We start from the raw sequence: 23,145 nt of genomic DNA on the forward strand, positions 1-23,145 counted from the left end.
TTAGTGAACAATAATGTCTTACTGGGATGTCATAATCAATTTGTAGTCAACTAAAATCAAGGGATCTTTTTTTCATTTGTGTATAATTACAAAGTCAAGAGTCTTTTCCTTATACTTTTTTTAATTACCTAGAAAATGGTCATAATAAAGAAGAAGCTCAAAATTAAACTAGAGTCCTTGTCTCAAACTTTGGATGGCAGTGGGGTGATGGTAGGGAATTGAAGTTTTGCCAGGTTTTTTTCCCCTTTGGTTCTGAATTTTTTCTCCAACCATAAATTTTGACTATCAAAATTACTTCAGGCAGTGAGTATAAGTCAACCAGTGCAAAGGTTACCTTTGGGTTTTAATTTGTGGTATTTCCGTCCTTGATGATTGTTTAGTCCTCCAATAGAGAGGTTGTGACCTGCAAACGTGATAGGGTGATGGTTATTTTGATCTATCAATATGGCTCCTGGTTATCCCCCCAACTTGGCCGCTCCACAAATCTATTTCTTTGTCTAATGCCATCCATATGTCTGACCTAAACCACAGAGTACTTTGTTCTTGAGGTCACTTTTAGCTATTAAACCATTGTCTTGACTTGCAGCACTATAAAGACAAGTGTGAATACTTATTCATATTGTAAAGGATGAAAGGAATGGAGATGGGCCAAGCCCCATCTGTCTAGTAAATTGTGGGGAGATGATTGGCCCGCAGTGAATGTTTGGTTCACAGTAAGTTGTCATGTCTTATGAATTGACATCAGCACTGTAATAAACCGGTTAAGGCTATTCAGAAAGATTTTCAATTTGAGATTGGGTTTGTGGGAGAAATTTGATGATTACGCTTTTTGTTTGAATATGTTTTGAACTATAAACTGCATTTTAATAGTTCAGCTAGTGTTTCCACAAGATCATTTTACAAATGGCAAGATTATTTCTAGTGTCAAGTAATAGATAGTAATAATATATTTTTCTACAATATAAATTTCTAGGTAAAACTTAATATTCCACTTGGGAGATACATTCTATTAGAAATATTTTAACCAAGGGTATTAAAATCAGTCAAGGAGAAAACTCTTTTAAAATCACATTTAAAAGAAAAACTATAAAATCTGATTATTATTGGTAATTGTAGTTTATGTTTTTAATAATAATGTGTTACATTTCAAATTTACCAGAATTTAAGAACTGAAAGTGATTTAATAAACCACACAATCAAGAGTTTTACCCTGTTTAGCATCTGTTCTCCTTAAAGTGATAGTATTAACAATTAGTTCATGTTGCCTTCTGACTGCCTATCTTTTCTAGCTAATAAGAGCTCACTCAACTGATTTTCATGGATTTGAATGGGAAGAGAAGATAATGTACAAAAGTTATGAATGAAATGCTCAACTTTCAACTAGTAGCCTTAGTTTCTTGGGCAATGAGGTAATAATCAGAAAAGTGTTAAGTTCTACTTATAGTGGCTAGTTCCACAGCTAACACTTTGTTTACTATTCAACTGATTTTTTAAAATTTCAATTTTATTTTCAGTTCTAAACTCCCTCTTTTTTCTTTTCTCTTCCTTCATTCACTGAGAAAACAAGAAAAAACAAAACCCATCGCAATATATACATATAGTCGAGCAAAACAAATACCCCATTTGCCATGTTCAAAAAAATTACTTTAGGCTGTATTCTGAGTCTGTCATCTCTCTTTTTGAAGTCGGGTAACATGTTTCATTATGAGTCCTATGCACTTGTGGTTAAACATTATGTCGATCAGAATTCTTAAGTCTGTCACAGTTGTTTGTCTTTATAATGTTGTTGCAATTGTATCAGTTGCCCTCCTGATTCTGCACACTTCATACAGGTCTTGCCAAGTTTTTCTGAAACAGTCCCCTTCATCATTACAGCACAATAATATTCCAGCACATTCATATACTGTAACTTATTTAGACACTTCCCGATTGATATGTATCCCCTCATTTTCTAATTCTTTGTTAACATTGTTGGCACAATGACATATTTTTGAGCTTAGAAAGATAGCAGCCAGTTTTCTGAATTTAGAACTCATGCCCTTTAGTAAGGAACTATCAAGTCCCCTAGCTGATAACAGCTTCCAAAACAAGATAGTAGGAATAATATAGCCACCAAATTTAATCAAATTCTTAAGTTTTGAATGCTAAGTCGATTTCTGTTAATGAAGCATATATTTATATAAGATTTTAAAAGCACTCAACAGAGCCTATGGGTAATATGGGAACGTCAAATTAGATACATATGGAAAATATTTTTGAAAGTGGATTCAGAACTTTTCAAATCCAGGTCCAAAAATCACTAGAGCTTCCTAATCCTTTTTCTAAAGGATTTTGTATAATCAAATAAAAGATGGGATTTTTGTAGAAATGTAATGATTTTCATATTGCATGTTAGTATCTTCACCTGCCGAGAAGTAAATAATATTTCCCTAAAATGTATTAAAATGCAGGGTCTCTTCTAGGGCCATTGGAAGAATTTGAAAAATGGAGGTAAAAGATTTGTTTAAAAGGGCTTTTAAAGGGTAGCTAGTTGGTGCAGTGGATAGAGCACCAGCCCTGAAGTCAGTTCAAATCTGGCCTCAGATACTTAGCACTTCTTAGCTGTGGGATCCTGGCCAAGTCACTTAACCTCAATTGCCTCAGGGAAAAAAAGAGGGGGGGTATTTAAGAATCCTAGAAGGGAAATCAGTAGCCAGTTTCTCATAAATATGTGTAAAGGACAAAACTATTGTGCTTAGAAATATAATTTACTACAGATATTCAAAATCATAAGCAAGGTGTTAACTAGATATGTCTCAAGACAGTCTGTGCCCTCCAGGAGCTTATTAATCTACTTGGAGAGAATACATTTATGTATATAGATAGCCATCATTTAAGTAACCTAAATGTTTGCATTTTCACTATATAGAAAATCCTCAGTATCTTTTCTTCAGGAACTGGAAATGACTATACTATTTTGAAGACAGGAATATCATCTGTATTTGTCCACAGGTTGCTGAGAATAGATCAGAGAAAAGAATGGAGAGAGGGAGAAAGAAGGGGGAGGGGGAGAGAGATAGAGAAAGAAGGGGAGAGGGGTAAAAGGAGAGAACATTTTTCTAGCAAAGAGGGCAAAGATAGACTATGTACCCTTTTAGCATGAAAGGGGGGTTCATGGGCACTGAATCTGAACTCCACCAAAGTTCCAGCATCTAGCTTTCTCTACCAAGAAAGGAGATTTTCTGGGCAATGCCAGCCTTGGCTGCTGTTTCTTGAGTGATTGAAAGTTTGAGAATTCACAAGTTCTAGAGTTCCAGCCCTGAGCATTCTAGACAGAGCATGGAATTTCCTCTTGGAAGTACTTCTGATTGAATAGAAAGTAAATTTATAGTACTTTCTAATTAGCCAAGAGATAGTAGGAACTTTTCCACCCTACCAGGCCAAGTTTTGCATCCATCATTTAGTCTGTAACCTGTCTTAAGGTGGTTGTTTTTTCATCAAATAAATTTAAAACTCTGGCAGATCTAAATTGGAGAACAGACTTTTAAAAAGAATAACTTTATAGTCATTTAAAACATCATAAACTGTTGCCGAACTTTTCCTGGAGTGGGAATACCATTTTCAGCAAGGAAAATAGTAGTAAACCAGTGTCTCTCTACTTACTCTCATTCAAAATTTAGACACTGTGATGTGTTTTGGTTGGAATTGTGAATGTGGAAAAGTTTCAGTGTGGAGACCAAACCAGATGGAATTTACAGGATGCATTTCATGTAATGAAAGTTTTTGCCTTTCCTGGTCACTGCTGGCTTTGCCCAGGGCTTAACTGCTGGCTGGGTGGTGCTTTCTCCTGGCTCTCCTCCTGGTTGGAATTTGGCAGTTGTCCAGAGTCATTAAATTGCATCAAGGAGCTGGAAGGAGACCTACAGCAATTTCAACCTTCCAGCTCAGATTGTTCAGGCTGGCTGGCAACACAGTGCTTTTGTGCCCGCTGTTCACGCAATGAATAAATACCATGCCATTAGAGAGGGTGAGTGCTCGTCCAGGATGGCAGCGTGGAGGAATAGTATATGCAAGGCCTTTCCCAGGAGTCTAGACAAACGAGGGGTTAGGGAATTGCTATGGGAATCTAATGTGATCTCTGGGAGCATCTTGATTAGGATCCTTAAATAAAGATGGTATTTTTTCTCATCTCCTTTTTTGCCCCCTTCCTTTTGGGCAGCAAGTCCTACCTAATCAGAACTGCCCTAAAAATACTAGAAATTCTGTTTGGTTATGTTCAAATCAATTCAATGATCATTTAAATATTAAGTCTTTACAAATGCAAGGCATTTTCCTAGGTGATACATTAATAAAGGAATTTTTTTCCCCAAAAACTGGGTAAGGGGGCAGCTATGTGGTGCCATAGATAGAGCATCAGCCCTGAAGTCAGGAGGACCTGAGTTCAGATTGGTCTCGGACACTTAACACTTTCTAGCTGTGTGACCCTGAGCAAGTCACTTAACCCCAGCCTCAGGGGAAAAAAAAAGAAAAAAAAAAACTGGGTTAAAAAGTACAGAAAATAAAATGTGTATATTCTGTTTCTTTGCAAGTAGCTAATTTTGCTTGCATAATTGCCATTACATTTTGATGGTTTTTTAGTTATTGGTACAGTATATAGAGGGAGAAAGAATCCGAAAAGTGGGACAAGTTCTATCTGGAGAATGTTCATTTTAATTCTGAGATTTCTCACACCTTTTCTTTCCATTTTGAGAGGTTTGCTTTTTATATTAAAATTACTTGAACTTATGAAGACATGTCAGAAGTCTTTTATCTGTAACTTTGATTGAAAGAAAAATTTTCAAGGGAAATAAAAGGCTGTGGCTTTCATTTTATTTATTTTTTTTATTATTATAGCTTTTTTATTTACAAGATATATACATAGGTAATTTTTCAGCATTGCCAATTGCAAAACCTTTTGTTCCAACTTTTCCCCTCCTTCCTCCCACCCCTTACCCCAGATGACAGGTTAACCAATATAAGTTAAATATGTTAAAGTAAAAGTTAAATACAATATATGTATACATGTCCAAACAGTTATTTTGCTGTACAAAAAGAATTGGACTTTGAAATAGTGTATAATTAACCTGTGAAGGAAATCCAAAATGCAGGTGGACAAAAATAGAGGGATTGAGTATTCTATGTAGTGGTTCATAGTCATCTCCCAGAGTTCTTTCTCTGGGTGTAGCTGGTTCAGTTCATTATGGCTCTATGGAATTGATTTGGTTCATCTCATTGTTGAAGATGGCCACATTCATCAGAATTGTCCATCATGTAGTATTGTTGTTGAAGTATACAATGATCTCCTGGTCCTGCTCATTTCACTCAGCATCAGTTCATGTAAGTCTCTCTAGGCCTTTCTGAAATCATCCTGTTGATCATTTCTTACAGAACAATAATATTCCATGATATGCCTATATCACAATTTATTCAGCCATTCTCCAATTGATGGGCATCCACTCAGCTTCCAGTTTTTAGCCACCACAAAAAGGGCTGCCACAAACATTCTTGCACACACAGGTCCCTTTCCCCTCCTCAGTATTTCTTTGGGATATAAGCCCAGTAGTAGCACTGATGGATCAAAGGGTATGCACAGTTTGATAACTTTTTGAGCATAGTTCCACATTGCTCTCCAGAATATCTGGTTGTATTCACAATTCCACCAACAATGTATCAGTGTCCCAGTTTTCTGTGGCTTTTATTTTAATGCAACAATTATAATGAAATTGAAATTAAGTGCATTCTTAATATTTACAAAATATTTGCCTCTTCCTTGGCTAAAATCCTATTCACAGAATCTTAGTGCTATCATATATTATAATAACAGTGCTCTATCAAAGGTTATGCATGTGTAGTCATGGAAAACATTTCCAAGTTAGTCATGTTGCAAAAGAAAACACAGACCTCCCAAACCTCTACAAAAATAAAAAAAGTTAAAATAATATGTTTCAATTTCTTTCAGATACTATTAGTTCTTTCTCGGGGGATGAATAGCATTTTCCCGCATAAGTTCTTCAGAGTTTGTATTGCTGAGAATAGCTCAGTCATCTGATCATAGTGTTACTTATGTTATACAAAGTACGTTCACTTTGCATCAGCTCATGGAAATCTTTTCAGGATTTTCTGAGAGCAGCCTGTTCCTTCCAAAAAACAAAAAGCAACAACAGTTTGGGCTTTTTCACCGAAGCCAGATATTTAACTCTTGTTCAGTTGACCTGTTTTATGTTGCTTCTGTAGCTTCTATTTTCTCCATGCATCCTCCCCTATCCAAATCTCTAGTTTCCTCCTTTGGGCTGCAGCTCTGTTCTTCAAATTTCCCAAAGGGACTAGTTAAGCTAGAGATGTGGATGAGGTTCTTTTGTATCTTAATAGGAACTTTGCTGGTCTCTAGGATGCTACATGAGTCACAATTTCCCAGACTATCTAATATCTTATTGCTTAATTTACAAGTATTTGTCCTCAGTGAGTTTGTAATCTAGTCTAGGAGAAAAGAAATACAGAGAGGAAAATTTGGTCATATAAGACAAGGACATGTACCTTAATATGTGGATATGCTTTAATTTCAAGTAACTTAAGGTAGATAAAACATAATGAATTTGGCTTGACTGTGTAGTTTTACTTTATTGTGTAATAGATGAGTTGAGTTGAATCTAAATGACTGAAGTTTCTTAATAATTTAAGCTAGGGAGTTGCTTACTGAGATATTCTCAGATGAAGAACTGAATTTCTTTGTCTTTTAGGACAATATCATCTTATTCTTAAGAGGCTGCAAAGAGCTCGGGCTTAAAGAATCTCAACTTTTTGACCCAGGTGATCTCCAGGACACTTCCAATAGAGTTGCCATCAAGTAAGTCATTATGGATATTCATCTTATCTTTTATGTTTTGGGGTGGACGGAAGGGAAGAACTGGGCATGGGATAATAGAATGGTTTATGCTGATGGACATGTAATAGTGTTGACCAAAATCAGAATTTCATTTACACCAACTTTCTTTCCTTGTATATTCTTCGATAAAACCAAATGCAATTCTTTCAGATGCAAGATACTGTTCATAAAGTCTAGAATGGAAAAAGTGGAAAAATAGAGTGGAAAAAGTCCAAAATCTGTTTGGGGCTAAAAGAAGAAACTTTTAGGGGCTACAGTTTCGATCTTTTGAATACAAGTTCAAAGTTGCAAGACAAGTAAACAAAGCTAAACTCAATTGAGTAAGCAATGAAAGCTTTCCATTATATTTGCAGCTACTCCTAATTTCCCTGAACATGGATCCTTTGCTGAGCCCATTATAACCTCACCACTGCAATGTAACTAATCTAGTAATCCTCCGGCCCAAACTTTCCCTTCATAAAATGGTAGTAGTTAAATGAAAGGATTTACCAGTTTCTAATGAAAGAGTGAGCTCATGGTCAGGATAGTAAAAAAAAATAATAATAATAATAATAATAACAAAGAAAAAAAGAAATATCTTGTAAGTTTTAGTGGTAAATTTTAAAATAAAAGTCTACTTCAATTCCTTTTGTAGTATAAAGATGATTCTATTTTCTTAACAGTTATTAAATTGGAAAGTTTTAATTTTGTGAGCCTAGGATAGGAACTAGTTTGGGGGCATCCGAGGGATGTTCTAGTTAAGTCTTGAAAGGCTTATTACCAGAGGAGTGGCTAACCCATGATTAACTTTTTTGGGGGAAGGCACAGTTCCTCTTAAAGTTATTCAGTCATGTCCGACTCTTCATGACTCTTTATGGGTTTCTTGGCAAACACATTGCAGTCATTTTGCCATTTTCTTCTACAATTATTAGGAACAGAGATTAACTGACATAGGACCACACAGCTGGTGAGTTTCTGAGGCTGACTTTGAACTCAACCTTCCTGACTCCAGAATCAGTGCTCTATCCAATGAGCCATCTAGCTGTCTCAAGACTGTCTACGTGAGGTATAGAAGAGGTAGATGCTGATTGCATTATTTAGAGGGGAGGACCCAAATTTAACAAGTCACAGATTAAACATCTTTGGAAATATCCAAATAATTTTTTTCTGCCCAATCAAGTTAAATTATATTATTATGTTAATATTATAATATTAAATTAAATTCCATTTAATTGGAAACATCATAGTACAGTGGAAAGAAACCTGGAAATTTGAATCCTAATCCTAATTATGCCACTGTATAGAATTTTGGGGAGCCTCATCTTCCATAAATGAGGGACTGTGTGCTCAGTGCTAGAACCAGAACCGATTTCAGACAGAGGAATCTGGACATGCCCTCCCTCCATTTTACTGGAGAGGAAACTGAGAAACAGAAAGGGGTGAAAGAACATACAAACGCGAAGTAATGGACAGACTTTGAACCAAGGCACCTGGTTCCTTTTCTAGTGGGGTTTTTTTCCCCATGCTCCCAGAATTCAGAGGGTTGGACAAGATCTCCTTGACAATCCCCCTTTTAATCTGGGATTTGGGGATTCTGATTCTAGGAACTGTGTGTGTTGTACCTGCACATGTGTGTGTACCTGTGTATTTATGGATGCATACATGTACATGCACTGTGTGTGTACATACACACATACTATTAGCTGAACTTTATTTGCTTATCCTTTGAGACTTTCAGTTGAGCAAATAACTGATGGTAAATAATTTCATCTTCTGATAAGAATGCCTTGTACTAAGTTCTAAGCAATTTCCATGCTCAGTTTGAAATATAACTTCTATCAAGCCCTCTGCGAATCAACATGCTCAATTTTATAATTTCAGGGGAAAAAAGAAGCCTACCTCCATTTTGAATTACTGGATTATTAGTTGCTTTTGTTGTACTTAAAAGTCAGATGACAAGAAATGATGGTAGTTGAATGATCTAACAAAAATGTTAACCACTTTTCATCTGGGAAAGCAAATCTCACTTAGGTACACCATTTTTTTTTTTAAGTTGGGAGTGACTATTCCTTTGTAAAATTATGACCAGATCCAGGAAGCTTTTGCATTCACATTACAAAAGAGTTTATGCTAATAAACTATAGTTTTAAAGTAGGACTATAATTATGAAAGAAGAAGGAAAGAGAAGGGAGGTAGGAAGGGAGAAAAAGAGGGCAAGAGGTGGGGAGAAAGAGGGAAGATCCATTTTAATGATGTGGATACAGTTACCTCATAGCTAACTTCTGTCTTCCTTATTTCTCCTTCCTTTCTACCCTTCCTCCATTCTTTTTCTTTTCTCTCCGATCTTCCTTCCCTCTATTTAGTATCTTTCCCCCTTTTCTTTCCTATCATTCTGTCCTCCCATTTCCCCCCTTTTCTTTATCTTGGGCTTTTCCTGTTTTCATTTTTCTCTTTCCTTTTCTCCATTTTGATAATTGTAGTCAAATTCATATTCTTCTATCATCTTCTCTTAAATATCTCTTAAATAGGGATTTAAGCATTTTCTCTTAGCATGATTTGAACAGATTGTAATGTGTTGTTCTATGCATATTACCAGAAGTGTTCTTCCTCCTGTTTGTGGGATTCAGGGTATGGAAAGAAGTGAACTGCCTCAAAGCCCTTCATAAAGAATGCTGGTTTTATTTGTTATTATATCAGCACCAGGAAGCGTTGTTCAAGGGGACATTGTGAAATTATTATTGCAGGGTTAGTTTGGAGCCAAAACAGCATTCTCTCTGGTTATTGTTTTCTTCCACAGGATCAGAAGAGTTGGTGAATATATAAAAGAATAATTTGTTATTAACATTATTGCACGGTGTAATCCATGAAGTATGGTAACTAATCTTAAAGAGCAACTGTTGAATTTAATTTAATAAATTTTAAAATGTTTTATGAATCTGTTTTTACATGTTACAATAACTAAATAGCATTTAATTTTAGAGAAAGTTAGATTAAAGATTGAGTTTGTGGATAGTGAAAGACAAGTAAGTTAGAAGTCAGGAAGACCTGAAATCCAGCCCCAGGTTTGCTAAATACTGGCTGTGTGACTAGGAAGTCACTTAACCTTTTCTGCTAAAGTCAATATTCAATGACTCCTGCATTGAAGAGGAAATATTCTTGAAGAAAAAAGTTTTTTTTTTTTTTATTGTTCTTGTTGCTCTTGTTGTTATTGTTTTACTGAGGAGTTTTTATACCAGAGAAATTAAAAAGACAGTTCTTGTCTTTATAATATTTCATGTAGGTGTTACAATCATATCTTTCCCTCATGATGTCTCAACCTTCCAATTTATCTTTGTTCCAGTTTTGAAATCCTGAACTAAACAGCTTACTTTATGTCATCTCTCTATTTATTTTGTATTTGTTAGATTCTTTTTTTTTTCTTTTTCTTCTTTTTTTTTCCCCTGAGGAAATTGGGGTTAAGTGATTTGCCCAGGATCACACAGCTGGGAAGTGTTAAGTGTCTGAGACTAGATTTGAACTCAGGTCCTCCTGACTTCAGAGCTTGTGCTCTATCCAAAAATATTTTGTACATAATTGAGGGAAAGTCACATGAGTTGCATCCTTGTGAGAAATTTGCTTTTTTAATTACTTTTTTTCCTCCTTCTCTTATATCCTAGGAGCATTGACTGTAGTAGAAAGCTGAAAAATGTAAGTTTCAATTTTACTCTGTACCTACATACAGATCTCTTTTATTATATATGTCAGGTTTTGTCGATAATCAAAGCTATTCAGTTTGTGAGATTTTACCTTTATTTGCCTAAAAAAAATAAATAAATCCTTAGAATAAAATTATGTATAGCACTGATGGAGTAATTAATGACACTAATGGGAATAGAAATAGCAAAATTTTAGTTTCTTTATAATTTAAGAAATACCAGATTTAGACAGAAATGAAATCTCCAGTGAGTTCTTTGATTACTTAGAGACCAAGTGACATGGTAATAGTTATATTACACAGTCTCTCACCAGTTTGTTAGGCACAGATGAGATTATTAAATTAAGATGTTTGGGCAAACCGTTTTAAGAAAATGGTAAAGTAATCGGAAATGGCAACTATTATAGGTAGGCTGTGTTTTTACTGACTGGTTTCTTCCATGGATCTTTCAAGTGTTCATTGGTGTTTTCTAACGATAAAAGGAAAGAATGTATATGAAAACACTTTGTAATTGTACAATCATATGAAAGCAAGTTTCTATGCCAAGTCCACATTTTCCAGTTGGCTTTCATTTACAAAAGACAAATAGGTTAAATCAATTCAATTTTAAATTTTGAAATGGAGAAAGAATATGGTCTAGTGCTTGTATCTAGAGAAATGGTCTAATGCTTATAATATTGGCAGAAAGTGTTTGGATCCTCTTGGTTATGGGATAATGGTAGCTTGGGAGTTTGTTTTTTTCATCTTCTTAACTTGTAAACTTGACTGACACCCCCTTTTTCCCATTTCACCCCACTCAGTCTGCTGAAATTCCCCAGGTTTATGCTTCTTTCCCAGTAAAATTTCAGTTGTGTAAAAAAAGTCCATAGATTAAAGATGCATGCTTTTAATGCCTTTGTGTCTGCCATCATGATTTTCCAAATAGTCTAATACACTTAGTGTACATTAGAGTTAGTTTATGACCCTGTCTAATGTAATGACATTTGGAGGCTTTTATTCTCTGGAAATTTGCTTCTTAAATGTATTCAAGATCCAAGACTTGCATGGAAATGGGTGTTTGGGGAGAGTTGTGAAGGATATTTTTGCCTGCACAAGTATAAAATCAAAATTTAATTGAAGCCACGATACCAGTGTCATATTTTGGGCTTATTGCCACTTGAAACCATGTGTAGATGCTGTGGTCTCCAAAACATATTCAGTCCTGATTAATGAAGGGAGGCAAGACAGATGGAGTGGTAACAACTAAATATTTAGAAACCTCCTTAATTTTGCTAATAAAACAGTGCTGAAGATGGGAATGAAATCGCAGTTTTGCCTCTGCTGAGATTTTTCAGATCTGGATGGTTCTTAAGAGACTAGCCCTCAGCTAAAGCCTTTCTGGCCTTAATTTGGGAAATGCAACTTGATGAATGATTTTTTTTTCCCCTGAAAATTTTATTTAAAGGGATAAAAAAACCACAGCTTCATGATGAAATTGAACATAAAAGGTTACGAACATATGAGATGTTAATCCATAGCAGTGTCAGCATCAGCAAATTGAAGTCTTTGAGTTCCCAAGTAAATATAAATTAATTGTTAGTTCAAATCAAGCCCTTGATTTCTGATTCTAGCATTTGTTACCTCCCTGGCTTTGCGGTGGTGGTTGTAGTTGTTGGGTTTTTCCCTGGCTTAACTCAAATGCCGTTTTATGGTGGGGATAATTGTGATGTATAATGTGATTTCATTCCTACCTATTCTTCCTATCGGTACTACATAACAAACCCCCTCTGTAGAATCAAGACCCTATTTTGCCTTTAAAGTAACCCACCATGTTTCAAGCCAATTGCTTGAGTTAATGAAGAGTCTAAGCAATTGAACTTTTCCTTGTTTAATTTTGAAACACTTTCATTCTTTAAAAATAATATAGGATTTTCTAGTCTTTCTTTCAGAGCCCTTTTCTTTTCCTATTTCCCTAAAATCTTAGTCCAGTGTAAACTACTGAATCCTGTTTGTGTGGACTGACATAACATTAGGTTCTTATTAAAATGAATTTTACATTTAATGGGTACCTCATGGATGGGGAGCCTTTTGTAAATCAATATCAGACATTCCCCCTCTTCTGCCTTCCTCATAGTACTGAGTATAGATTCTCCAGTAAGCCGAAAAGTAATCTGACAAAGGGGTTCTGTACTTATACCTCTCTTTTTTTTCCTCAGGTATTAGTTACAATTTACTGGCTTGGGAAGGCAGCGAACAGCTGCACAGCATACAGTGGAACCACACTGAACCTGAAGGAGTTTGAAGGATTGTTGGCACAGATGCGAAAGGTAACTAAACTCTTCATCTTTGGCTTGGGAGGGCTGTTAAAGGATGAAAAGGAGCAAGCTCAAGTCTCCTGTATTTGGAAGGGCATCCCAGTTCAGGGTTGCAGTATTTCATGGAGACACAAATGTTTCAGACATGTGCAAACCACCATGTTTTAAAATTGATTTAAATCTTTGCCATATGTATCCCCCGCGTACCTGAATTGTCCAACCTTCACATCCAAGAGAATTGAGTCCAAGCAGATCTGATTCAGACTAGAGTTGTCTTTCGCTGGCTTGGGCAAATTTTGACAGTGCTAATTTGTTTTTAGAAGGAAACCATTTGATTAAAACAAATTTTAGAGAAAATGAAAACATTTTGCACTTTAATTTTAAGTCATTTTATTCAGTCTTTATAACCAATGACATAGTATGTAGAAATCTGGAGAAACTAAAAACGTTTTGTTTCCATTTTCATCATTACAACTATGACAAAGTAATGAGTTGGATATTGAAAAGACAATTCAGCAGCCTAATATAATTGTCATTGTAGAGTATACTTATTAATTTAATTTGGTTCAATTTAGAGAAAAAATAAATCTTTTTTTTTTTTTTAAGTCTGAGTGAGGGAATTTTTAAAAATGTAACCCAAATTTGTTTTTATCTTGAATTATATACACAATAACTTATGAGATCTGCTAACAATGTTTCCCAGTAAAAATTCGGTTGAAGCTGCTTTGATGTACAGATAAACACGGTTTTAATTAATAACATACATTTATATACATCAAGGGTTTATATGGTTAGGAGAATATGTTAGGGGTTTTCAAAACCAGATTGATTACAATACTTCTTGAAACGGAGATACTGGAATGCATATATTAAGTTACATCTGATGGTTTTAGTGGGATAAGAAACAATAATAACAGTAATGCTAACTGACCTTTCATAGCACTCTATGCAAAGGTATGCAAGACATATTATCCCAGTTTTGCCCAGGCTGAGAGGTGACTAACAGTGTCTTTTAATAAAGATGCATTTTGAACCTGGGTCTTTTTCATTTTAAGTTCAGTGTTCTGATCACCTTTCCATCCCGTTTCTCAGACTCTGACAGCACTTAGGAAGTCTGATTCTTAGTTCAATGTTGTACTTGTCTGGATAACTCATCTCATACAATAAAGCATTTCCTGAATTTGACTAGTGTCCCATCTCTCAAAGTGTGCATTAATCTTCAAAATCTCCCACATTCACCATTTTATACTAGCTCTAGATTTCCATACTAGGAATGAACATAATCAGTAGTAGTTACATAGTGTATTGAGGTTTTAAGAGAGCTGTTTTATCTGAAGGAATAAAATCAGGCTCAGAACAGGTTATAAAGGTCGCATAGACCAGACCATTGATTAACTGATCGATTGAGCCTCATTCTCTCAAGGCAAAATTGCAGTAGCCATTCATGTACTTCATCTTACAATTCTGATCTGCTTGAATGCTTCAACTTGGAAACAGCTTTCCTTTCCTTAAGCATTCTGGGTCCTCACATGGTTCATTATATTGGTGTGGATACCGGCTTGACTTTAGCCAAAGAGCCCAAGAACCTCAACTTCTCTGGTGGCAGAGAATTATTGGTTTGTGCCACTTACCTTTTTGTTTAATAACTCAAGGCTAATTCAGCATGTCACATGTCTTCATATAAGATTAAATTGTTTTAGTCTACAGAAAAATTAAAATAATTAATAAATTAAAAGTGATACTACTGTCATTTTTGCCACATTAAAATTTGTCTGTAATTTTAAAAGGAATACAGGAAAGCATTTTACGACAGATATGTTTTAATTACTTTAATATTTTCAGCACCTGTAATTTTCTAGAATTACAGATTTAAGGCTACAAGGGATTTTCATACTCATGTAATTCAAGCCTTTCATTTTACAAATGAAGCTACTGAGCCCCAGAGAGTTAATAGTGTTACAGAAGAAGTAAATATCAGGTAGAATTTGAACTCTGATTGTCTGACTCAAGGCAACATTCTTTCCTCTGTGTTGTAATGTTCCTGAGGATTTCCCTTTTATTGTTGTATTTATCTGTTTATTTTTGTTAATTTATTGTTGTATTATTGTTGCATTTATGCACAGCCCAATCCCTCCATACCTTTGTAGAAGAATGAATGAATGAACAGACATATGGCTCAACTTGGAATCATGAATATCTCCAGCCTTAACTAGGCTGGTTCTTGGAAGACAGATGGGCAGGACCAGGTCTGAGTGTTATGCAGATTCAGCCTGTGTAAATATACTTACATGTGTCTGTATGCAGGCACGTATGGGGAACGCCTAGTACAAGGGGAGAAAAGCTGGCAGTAGCGGGGGGCTGGGAGAGTGATCCTGGCTTTAGCCTTTTAGCAGATTGTTTATTCTCTTTGCACATTCTGGGCACTTGGGATGGCAAATGAGGACTTAAACCTGTGCCCTCTTATTCCCAAGTTGGGAATTCTTTCTCTTCTGCCCTTCAATAGCAGGAAGGTATCTGGGACCCCATCGTAAACCGGCGTCGTCCTGTTGGGCAATCGGGGAGCAAACGCAGTCCTCTGACAGGACTTCGGTAGGAACCTGTGAAAAGTTTGACTTGTTTCTGGAACCACACACATCGATTTCTGGCTGTAACACAAGGCGCTCGCTCTGCTTTAGATTCCGGGGAAGGGTGCCGGCCAAGGATGACTACAGGGGCTAAGTTTTTGGTTTTCGAATGGGCCACGCTGCTCCGTTTCCAGTTCCAGAACTTGATCCAAGATTTCTGCTCTTGGCTTGCATGCAGTCATGAACATAGCTGACTTTTGTACTGTTTTTCTTTCCCATAACTAGCTGTGTGAGAGCAGATGGAGCTCAAAGTAACCTATTGACTTTCTTCCCCCGCTATCCATTTTTCTTTCTCCTCTAGTTGGGGGAGAGGTATTTGGATGGTCCTCCTGATATTTTTCCCCTTGAAGCCCATTCTAATAGTGAGATGCCAAATAACTGGGACTGGGACTACTTTTGACAGCTAATTTTAGATGGGGTCAACAATACCTACGTTTTTATGGTCAACTACTGTCAACTTTGAATATTTTGCAGTGGATTACCCCTAGTGTATCTTAAGTGACTAGTAAATAGCACCAATCTAAGAGAAAAATGGAGGCAGCAGAGAGAAAAGAATTTGGAGCTCAAATCCTTAAAAAGTGAATATTAAAAAGGATACTGGGAAAATAGAATAACTGGCATTATTAGGTAATTAAAGGCAATGGAAAAATAAATATTTTTATTTGTTAAGTTTTTTACTGATGTCATTTTTATATCAACATTTTTCCTCTAGTATCACTTCTCTTATCACTTCAAAGAAATATTATATATAACAAATAGTATATATATATATATATGCAATTTTTTTTTTTTCTGAGGCACTTGAGGTTATGTGACTTGCCCAGGGTCACACAACTAGGAAGTGTTAAGTATCTGAGGTAAGATTTGAACTCAGATCCTCCTGATTTCGGGGTTGGTGCTCTATCCACTGCCATCTAGCTGCCTCAACAAATAGCATTTTTAAGCACAAAAAAAAAGAGGGGAAAAAAATCAGCACAACTGGTCAATACACTTAAAATGTCAGAAAATATATATGCTGTATAGAACACTTGTGGACCTTCTCCCTCTCTACAAAGGGTTAATATATAGCAAACAGTATTTTTAAGTACAAGAAATAGGGGGAAAATCAGCACAACTGGTCAATACATTTAAAATGTTAGAAAATATGTGTGATGTGCAATACTTATGAACCTTCTACCCCTACAAAAGGGTGGCATTGGATTTTTAATGTTTTTCTTTGAAGCCATTCTTGTTTTGTTTTGTTTTTTATAATTTTGGAATATTCGCTTAAAACTTGTTGAGAAGGTTATATTTATTTCTTATAAATAAGTACTTTAAAATATTTAAAATTGGAAATCATGTTGGAAGTGACAATTCACTTTCTCCCTTTGATATAGGTCATTGTGTTTTGAAAAGTTTTTTTTCATTAATCATATTTTAGCCTTTGGAAACAAGACTTTGGCTTTTGCTTTTAAACTTTTTTTTGAATGTTGTGCTGATTTTTTTCCCTCTGTGCTTAGAAATACTAATTGTTTTATATATATAAATATATTTCTGTGGAACGGATAGGAAAAGAGATACTGGGGGGATGAATGGTGATATTTTTAAATGACTTCAGTAAACACCTTTATTTTTATTTAACATATATTTATTTTTCCCTCTTTAATAGTATTGTGTTTTTTTCCAATTTTATGTAAATACAGTTTTCAACCTTCCCTTTTAAAGACTTTGAGTTCAAATTTTTTTTTTCTCCCTGCTAGCTCCATTTCTCTCTTAGGTTGGTGCTATTTATGAATCAGTTTGTAATTATACTGATCATATAATTTTTTTTCACCAACATGAAAATGGTGATTGCCATCACATTCTTAGATCTTAGATCTTAGATCTTCTCTGTTTGGGATTTAGTACTTCTACTTGGAAAGATGTCGTGTCTTCTTGTCTTACTGATTTTGGCCAGTCATCCATTATGAGAATTGTAGAAAAACAACAGACAAATACGTGCATATTGTATTTTAAAGTATCAGCAAAGAGTATGAAGGAACAAATGATCATTTTCCATTAAAAGGCACATTAAATGATGCTAAACCAATAAGAAGCCAGCTTTTTAGTCACAAGCTTAATTTCCTCCAATTGCTAATATTTTTTCCCATCGACTTGAACACAAACAGTTGCACACAGTGGACACATCAGCAAAGTGGCTGAGTTTGCCTAGTATGTGGCAGATTTTCTGAACTTTTGTCACTGTATTGTCCCCAAACTGCTTCGTGGAATCCTGCCCTGTTTTTCCGACCCCCCCTTCCTTTGGAAGAAGCTTCTTTAAAGGGACTTTCCTCTGGCCCCAAGGCTTGGCAGCTCAGCCCTCATCTGTGAAGGAGTCAGAGGGTGCTAATATTTCAGTCTTGCCCTTTGCATGTCACCCACTCTTTCTTTTAGTGCAAAGCCTTTGTCTGTCGAGGCGCATTGCGGCTACCCCCAGCATCCTCCTAGGCTGAGATGGGAGCGGTTATGGCTCGTCCAGAAGGTGGTCACTGCAGCATCCTTGGCTGTTGTGGGCTTGGAGCCCTGCTCCCACTGCTGCCTGACTCTAGATCGGGTTGAAGAACTTTTCACATCGCTTATTCTCTTTTCATTCCTGTAGTGTGGGAGGAGGACATCTTGAAATGAATTTGTAAGCATCTCCAGAAATTCAGAGTTTCACATTCCAGACTCTTCAGCTTCGAAAAGGCCAATCTATGAATGTCTGATTTTTAAGTGACACAGTCTGGGAAATGGAATTGGGGGGGGGGGGGGTTGGTTAAGAAATTAAATCGAGGTTTATCTTTGAATGACCATAGTTATTTTTGTTTTCCTCAGCCTGGGCTGTTGTAATTAATGCTAAGACATTGGCTAATACAAGGGATTTATTATAACACGAGGGTGAGGATGGCTTTGACTGACCTTTCTCTCTGCTGGAGTTTCAGTGTTTTAGTATGTGTTGCTTGTGCTGGAAAGAATTTATAATCACAGGACTGTCAAAGACAACCATTGTTCTCACTGCTCTGAACATGTGGGTCAGCTCCAAGTGCTTTCATATCCCCCCAGAGCCAAGAGCTGGCAAAGGGGGAAGAGCAGGACTGAATTCTTCTGAGGCATCGGGAGAAGCCTTTTGCATATTTTTCATTGCTGATTGCCTCCGAAAGACATCTCTCTTTCATAACAGGAATTTCCCTTCGAGGTAGAGGGAGAGTGGGAGCCTGCTAGGCTAGGAGGGATCTCGCCTGGTTGATTCCACGGCATAAACAAGTGCTTGCCCGCCATCAGCCACATATAGCGTCCTGTGGCTGAGCAAGCAGCTTCTCTCTATTCTAGACATGTAGCTATGGACTCCGAGAAACGAATCCAGGTGAAAGACTTAGTTCTGCCTTTCTCTTTTCACTTGCTCATCACCTCCTGTCTCTTGTCATTTCAAATGAGCTGATGCTCTTTGGTCTTAATCCTTTGTGAGATTTAAAGATTGGATGGTGTGTGTGTGTGTGTGTGTGTGTGTGTGTGTGTGTGTGTGTGTGTGGTGGGAGGGGATTCGGTTGCTTTGGAAATTTCTTATTTAAAGTATCGATTATAAATTATGCTGCATGTGCAGCTTCTCTCTATTCTACACATGTAACTATGGACTCCAAAAGACAAATCCAGGTGAAGGACTTAGTTCTGCCTTTCTCTTTTCACTTGCTCATCACCTCCTGTCTCTTGTCAATTCCAATAAGCTGATGCTCTTTGATCTTAATCATTTGTGGGATTTAAACATTGGATAGTTAGTGGTGTGTGTGAGAGAGATTGGATTGCTTTGGAAATTTATTGTTTAAATTAAATGTGTGTGTGTGTGTGTGTGTGTGTGTGTGTGTGTGTGTGTGGTGTGTATGATGGGAGGAGATTGGGTTGCTTTTGAAATTTATTATTTAAATTAAAATGTGTGTGTGTGATGGGAGGGTATTGGGTTGCTTTGGAAATTTATTATTTAAGTTAAAATGTGTGTGTGTGATGGGAGGGTATTGGGTTGCTTTGGAAATTTATTATTTAAGTTAAAATGTGTGTGTGTGATGGGAGGGTATTGGGTTGCTTTGGAAATTTATTATTTAAATTATTTATTACAAATTATGTGGTATGTATGTTTATAGTGGTGAGAACTCAGACAGAGGAGACAGAATGGGAGGGAGATTATCAATAACTTGAAAGTGGTCCTCTCATGGAACCCTCACATTCTTACATCAGATAAAGGACCATGACCCATGAATGTATCATTTGTAGAGACTACAGAGATTTGGACTTCTTTAGTTTTTGTGACTTCTTTTTTATTTTTTGATAGGAAACCGATGACATTGAAAGCCCCAAACGCAGCATCCGAGACAGTGGCTACATAGACTGCTGGGATTCAGAGCGTAGCGATTCTCTTTCTCCTCCCCGGCATGGTCGAGATGATTCTTTTGACAGTTTGGATTCATTTGGCTCCCGTTCCCAGCAGACGCCCTCCCCAGATGTAGTCATCAGAGGAAGCAGCGATGGTGAGTTGCTATTGCTATTCATTACATGTCTCGGGCTTAATTTGTTGTCGGGGAGCTGGATTTTAGCTTTTGTCTTAGGGATGACCTAGCCGGGTAATTCTATAATCGGTAGATGAAAAAATATTTGGGGATAAAAAGGGAAAAAAAATGATGTTTGAGTGATGCAAGATTTTGATGATCTTGCCAGAAGTTGGTTTGAACTTTGCCTCAGTTACTGTATGTGCTATTGGAAAATGTATTACATCAGAGTACTGAACTATAATTTATGAAACCTTGGCTCTCAGGGATTCAGCAAAACAAGATGCTGAGCAGACTCATTAACTCGTAAACTTTCCCAAAGGTTAATGTACTCTGGGTACCTGTAGGGGAAGTGTTTAAATGACTATCACATCAGCTATGAAAAAGGCTCAGCGACAAATGAAAATGCACTTTAACAAATTATTACAATCATGATGGAATCTTGAGAGGAGTTCTTTTCAGTAATCTGTCTGATCTAATGGATTGATGAGAAGGTTCTGTAGTTATTAAGACAACAGTGGATCACATAGCAAATTTGTACGTTTATTTCCAGAACACATCTGATTTAGATAAAATTGATTTTAAAATCACCAGCCAAGAACATGGTCTAAATTTTTTAAAATAGTGACTTCCTGTTGCCTAATTCAGCTGTATTCCACATTCTCCACAATTCCTTTATTTCATACCTGTTCATGGCCTTTACTCGGCATAGACTAGTTGGTGGAGAAACACCTATTAAAATGGTCTTGTATTTGTACGTACTGTGTGTTGTTGCTTCTGAAACTCATAGCTATGATTGGGGATCTAAAACAGCTTTTCTATGGTCTCTTTTCTTCAAAATTCAGTGCTGGGATTCTATGATCTCTCTATACAGTGTTTCCCTCAGTGTTTAGCCCAGGGTCACCTTTCTTGATTCCTCTCTCCCCCAAAATATATTTTTTTTATATTCTTCCCCAAATTACACTATATTTTGTGTGTATATGTATATACACATATCTCTCTCTCTCTGTATGTGTATATATATATATATATATATATGTGTGTGTGTGTGTGTGTGTGTGTGTGTGTGTGTGTGTGTGTATGTATGTAGCACTGGAAGGGATTTTCCTTTAGCCATCTGGTCAGATCACTCATATTATAGATGAGAAAACAGGGACTTGGATAGGTCAATAATTGGCCAAAGTGGGGGAGAATTTACCCCTAAGATCTTCAGACTCCAAAACAATATAAACTCTTAGTAGACTTGAAAATTTATAGATTTTCAAATAGCTATTTTAATGTCCTTTTCAGATGCTTATTAAATCCAAATTTATCCTATGCCTTTATTTTAGTCATGGATTCAAATATCAACACTACTGGGTCAAGGACAGAGTCTGGTGTATTGTACAAGAGACCTTTCCAATGTGGCACCAATTCATTAATGATTATTCTTTGGGCCTTCAACCAGTTTTAAACACACCTAATTGTGTAGTGTTCCATCATGTGTGACTCTTCATGACCCCATTTAAGCTTTTCTTGGAAAAGATACTAGAGTGGTTTGCCATTTCCTTTTCCATTTTACAGATAAGGGAAAAGGCAAACAGGATTAAGTGACTTGACCAGAGTCACACAGCCAGTGCCCGAGGCCAAATTTGAACCCAGGAAGAGGAGCCATCTTAATTCCAGGCTGGACACTTTGTCCATCGCAACACTTAGACATCCTTTGTATGGCTTGCTTACATTTTGCCATCTTTTTTTTTTTTTCCTAAGAATAGCCTGAGATGATTCACTAAAAGCTAGGTAAATAATAAGCTGTTCATATATACAGCCTTCCCAGATCTTTATCAGTCTAGAAACGTCATCAGAAAAACAATTTGGATTTTTCTGACCTAACTCATTTTTTTTCCTTTCTCTAGATGTTCACAAATGGTCTTTTTAACATCTTGTAGAATTTTACATATAATCTAAGTTAAGCTATTATTAGCCTAGAGTTTGTAGGTTTTATTCTCTTCCCTTTTTTGAAAATGGGGTATTTTGCCCTTCTTCATTCCTACATCACCATTCACATTTTCTTTCAAAGATCACCGATGACTGGACCGTTAATAGATCTTAGAGATTTGGTGATTTGAACTCATCACAGGTAGAGTCTAACTTATTTGGAAGCAACTGTTTTGAACATCAATTCCCTTCTTACAATTTTTGTTTTATCTTTTCTGTTCCAAAAATCATGACTAAGTAGGCAGACTTCAAAATAATTTGAAGAGAAAAAGGACCCCAGGGCCTGAGGGGAACAGAAAGTGCTCCATTGTGGAGTTGATTTGTGAAAACAGAGAAAAGGATTGGAAATTTGTGAAATTGGAGTGAATTTGTGAGTGGAAGCATAGGTGACAGTAAAAATAAGAACCAAGATGCTGGGTTGGGTGAAAGTGTAGTTGGAATGAAGAATTTGTGAAGGGACCATTGCCAGTAAGGCTGAGAAGAAAGACTTGAGCCAGATTGTAAGATGACTTTACATATCAGGAAGAGAAGTTTGAATTTTGGACTAGACATAAGGGAACCATTGAATAATTAAATTACCTTATTAAAGTCATGCCTTAGTAATCACAGAATCTTAAGAGTTTGAAGCACCTTCAAAGGCCATCGAGTCCAGGAATTCTTGAACTTTTTATGTCATGAACCCTTCCTTTGGCCAGATAGTAGAGTCTGTGAGTCCCTTCTCAGAATGATGTTTTGAAATGCATAAAATAAAATACACAGAATTGCAAATGTTAATGAAAATAAAAGTATAACATTTCCCCAGACAAGGTCACAGCCCTCCCGAAATCTCTCCACATATCCCAGTGATTTGAAGATCCCAGATTAAGAACCCCTGATCTAGTCTAACTTTATCTGATTAAGATGTACTTCTATAGTATCCCGAGAAGTGGTCATCCAGTTCCTGGATGACCTCCCCATGGAAAGAGAAACCTACTACTTCTTGAGGCAATCTGTTCTACTTCTGGATAGCTTTGATTAATAAAAGGTTTGTTTTCCCCTATGCATTAAGCCTAAATGTCTTTCTTTATGACTTGCACCAATTGTTCTAAGTTAGACTGAGTGCTGTTGTGTCCCCTCTAAATCTGTTCTTCACCCTTCACTTTCT

At 36.4% G+C, this 23,145-nt stretch overlaps 1 protein-coding gene across 1 annotated transcript in view; it reads left to right on the forward strand.

The window, feature by feature from the left end:
- LIMCH1 (LIM and calponin homology domains 1) overlaps positions 1 to 23,145 on the forward strand; it is a 335,209-nt gene that overhangs the window by 223,236 nt on the left and 88,828 nt on the right. Inside the window, 4 exon segments of the mRNA XM_074273744.1 lie at positions 6,756 to 6,862; positions 10,537 to 10,567; positions 12,770 to 12,880; positions 19,811 to 20,006. Of these exon segments, the coding sequence (XP_074129845.1) occupies positions 6,756 to 6,862; positions 10,537 to 10,567; positions 12,770 to 12,880; positions 19,811 to 20,006 (445 nt within the window).

Source organism: Sminthopsis crassicaudata, chromosome 6 (genome assembly GCF_048593235.1).
Source record: "Sminthopsis crassicaudata isolate SCR6 chromosome 6, ASM4859323v1, whole genome shotgun sequence".
In the NCBI taxonomy this organism is placed as follows: Eukaryota; Metazoa; Chordata; class Mammalia; order Dasyuromorphia; family Dasyuridae; genus Sminthopsis; species Sminthopsis crassicaudata.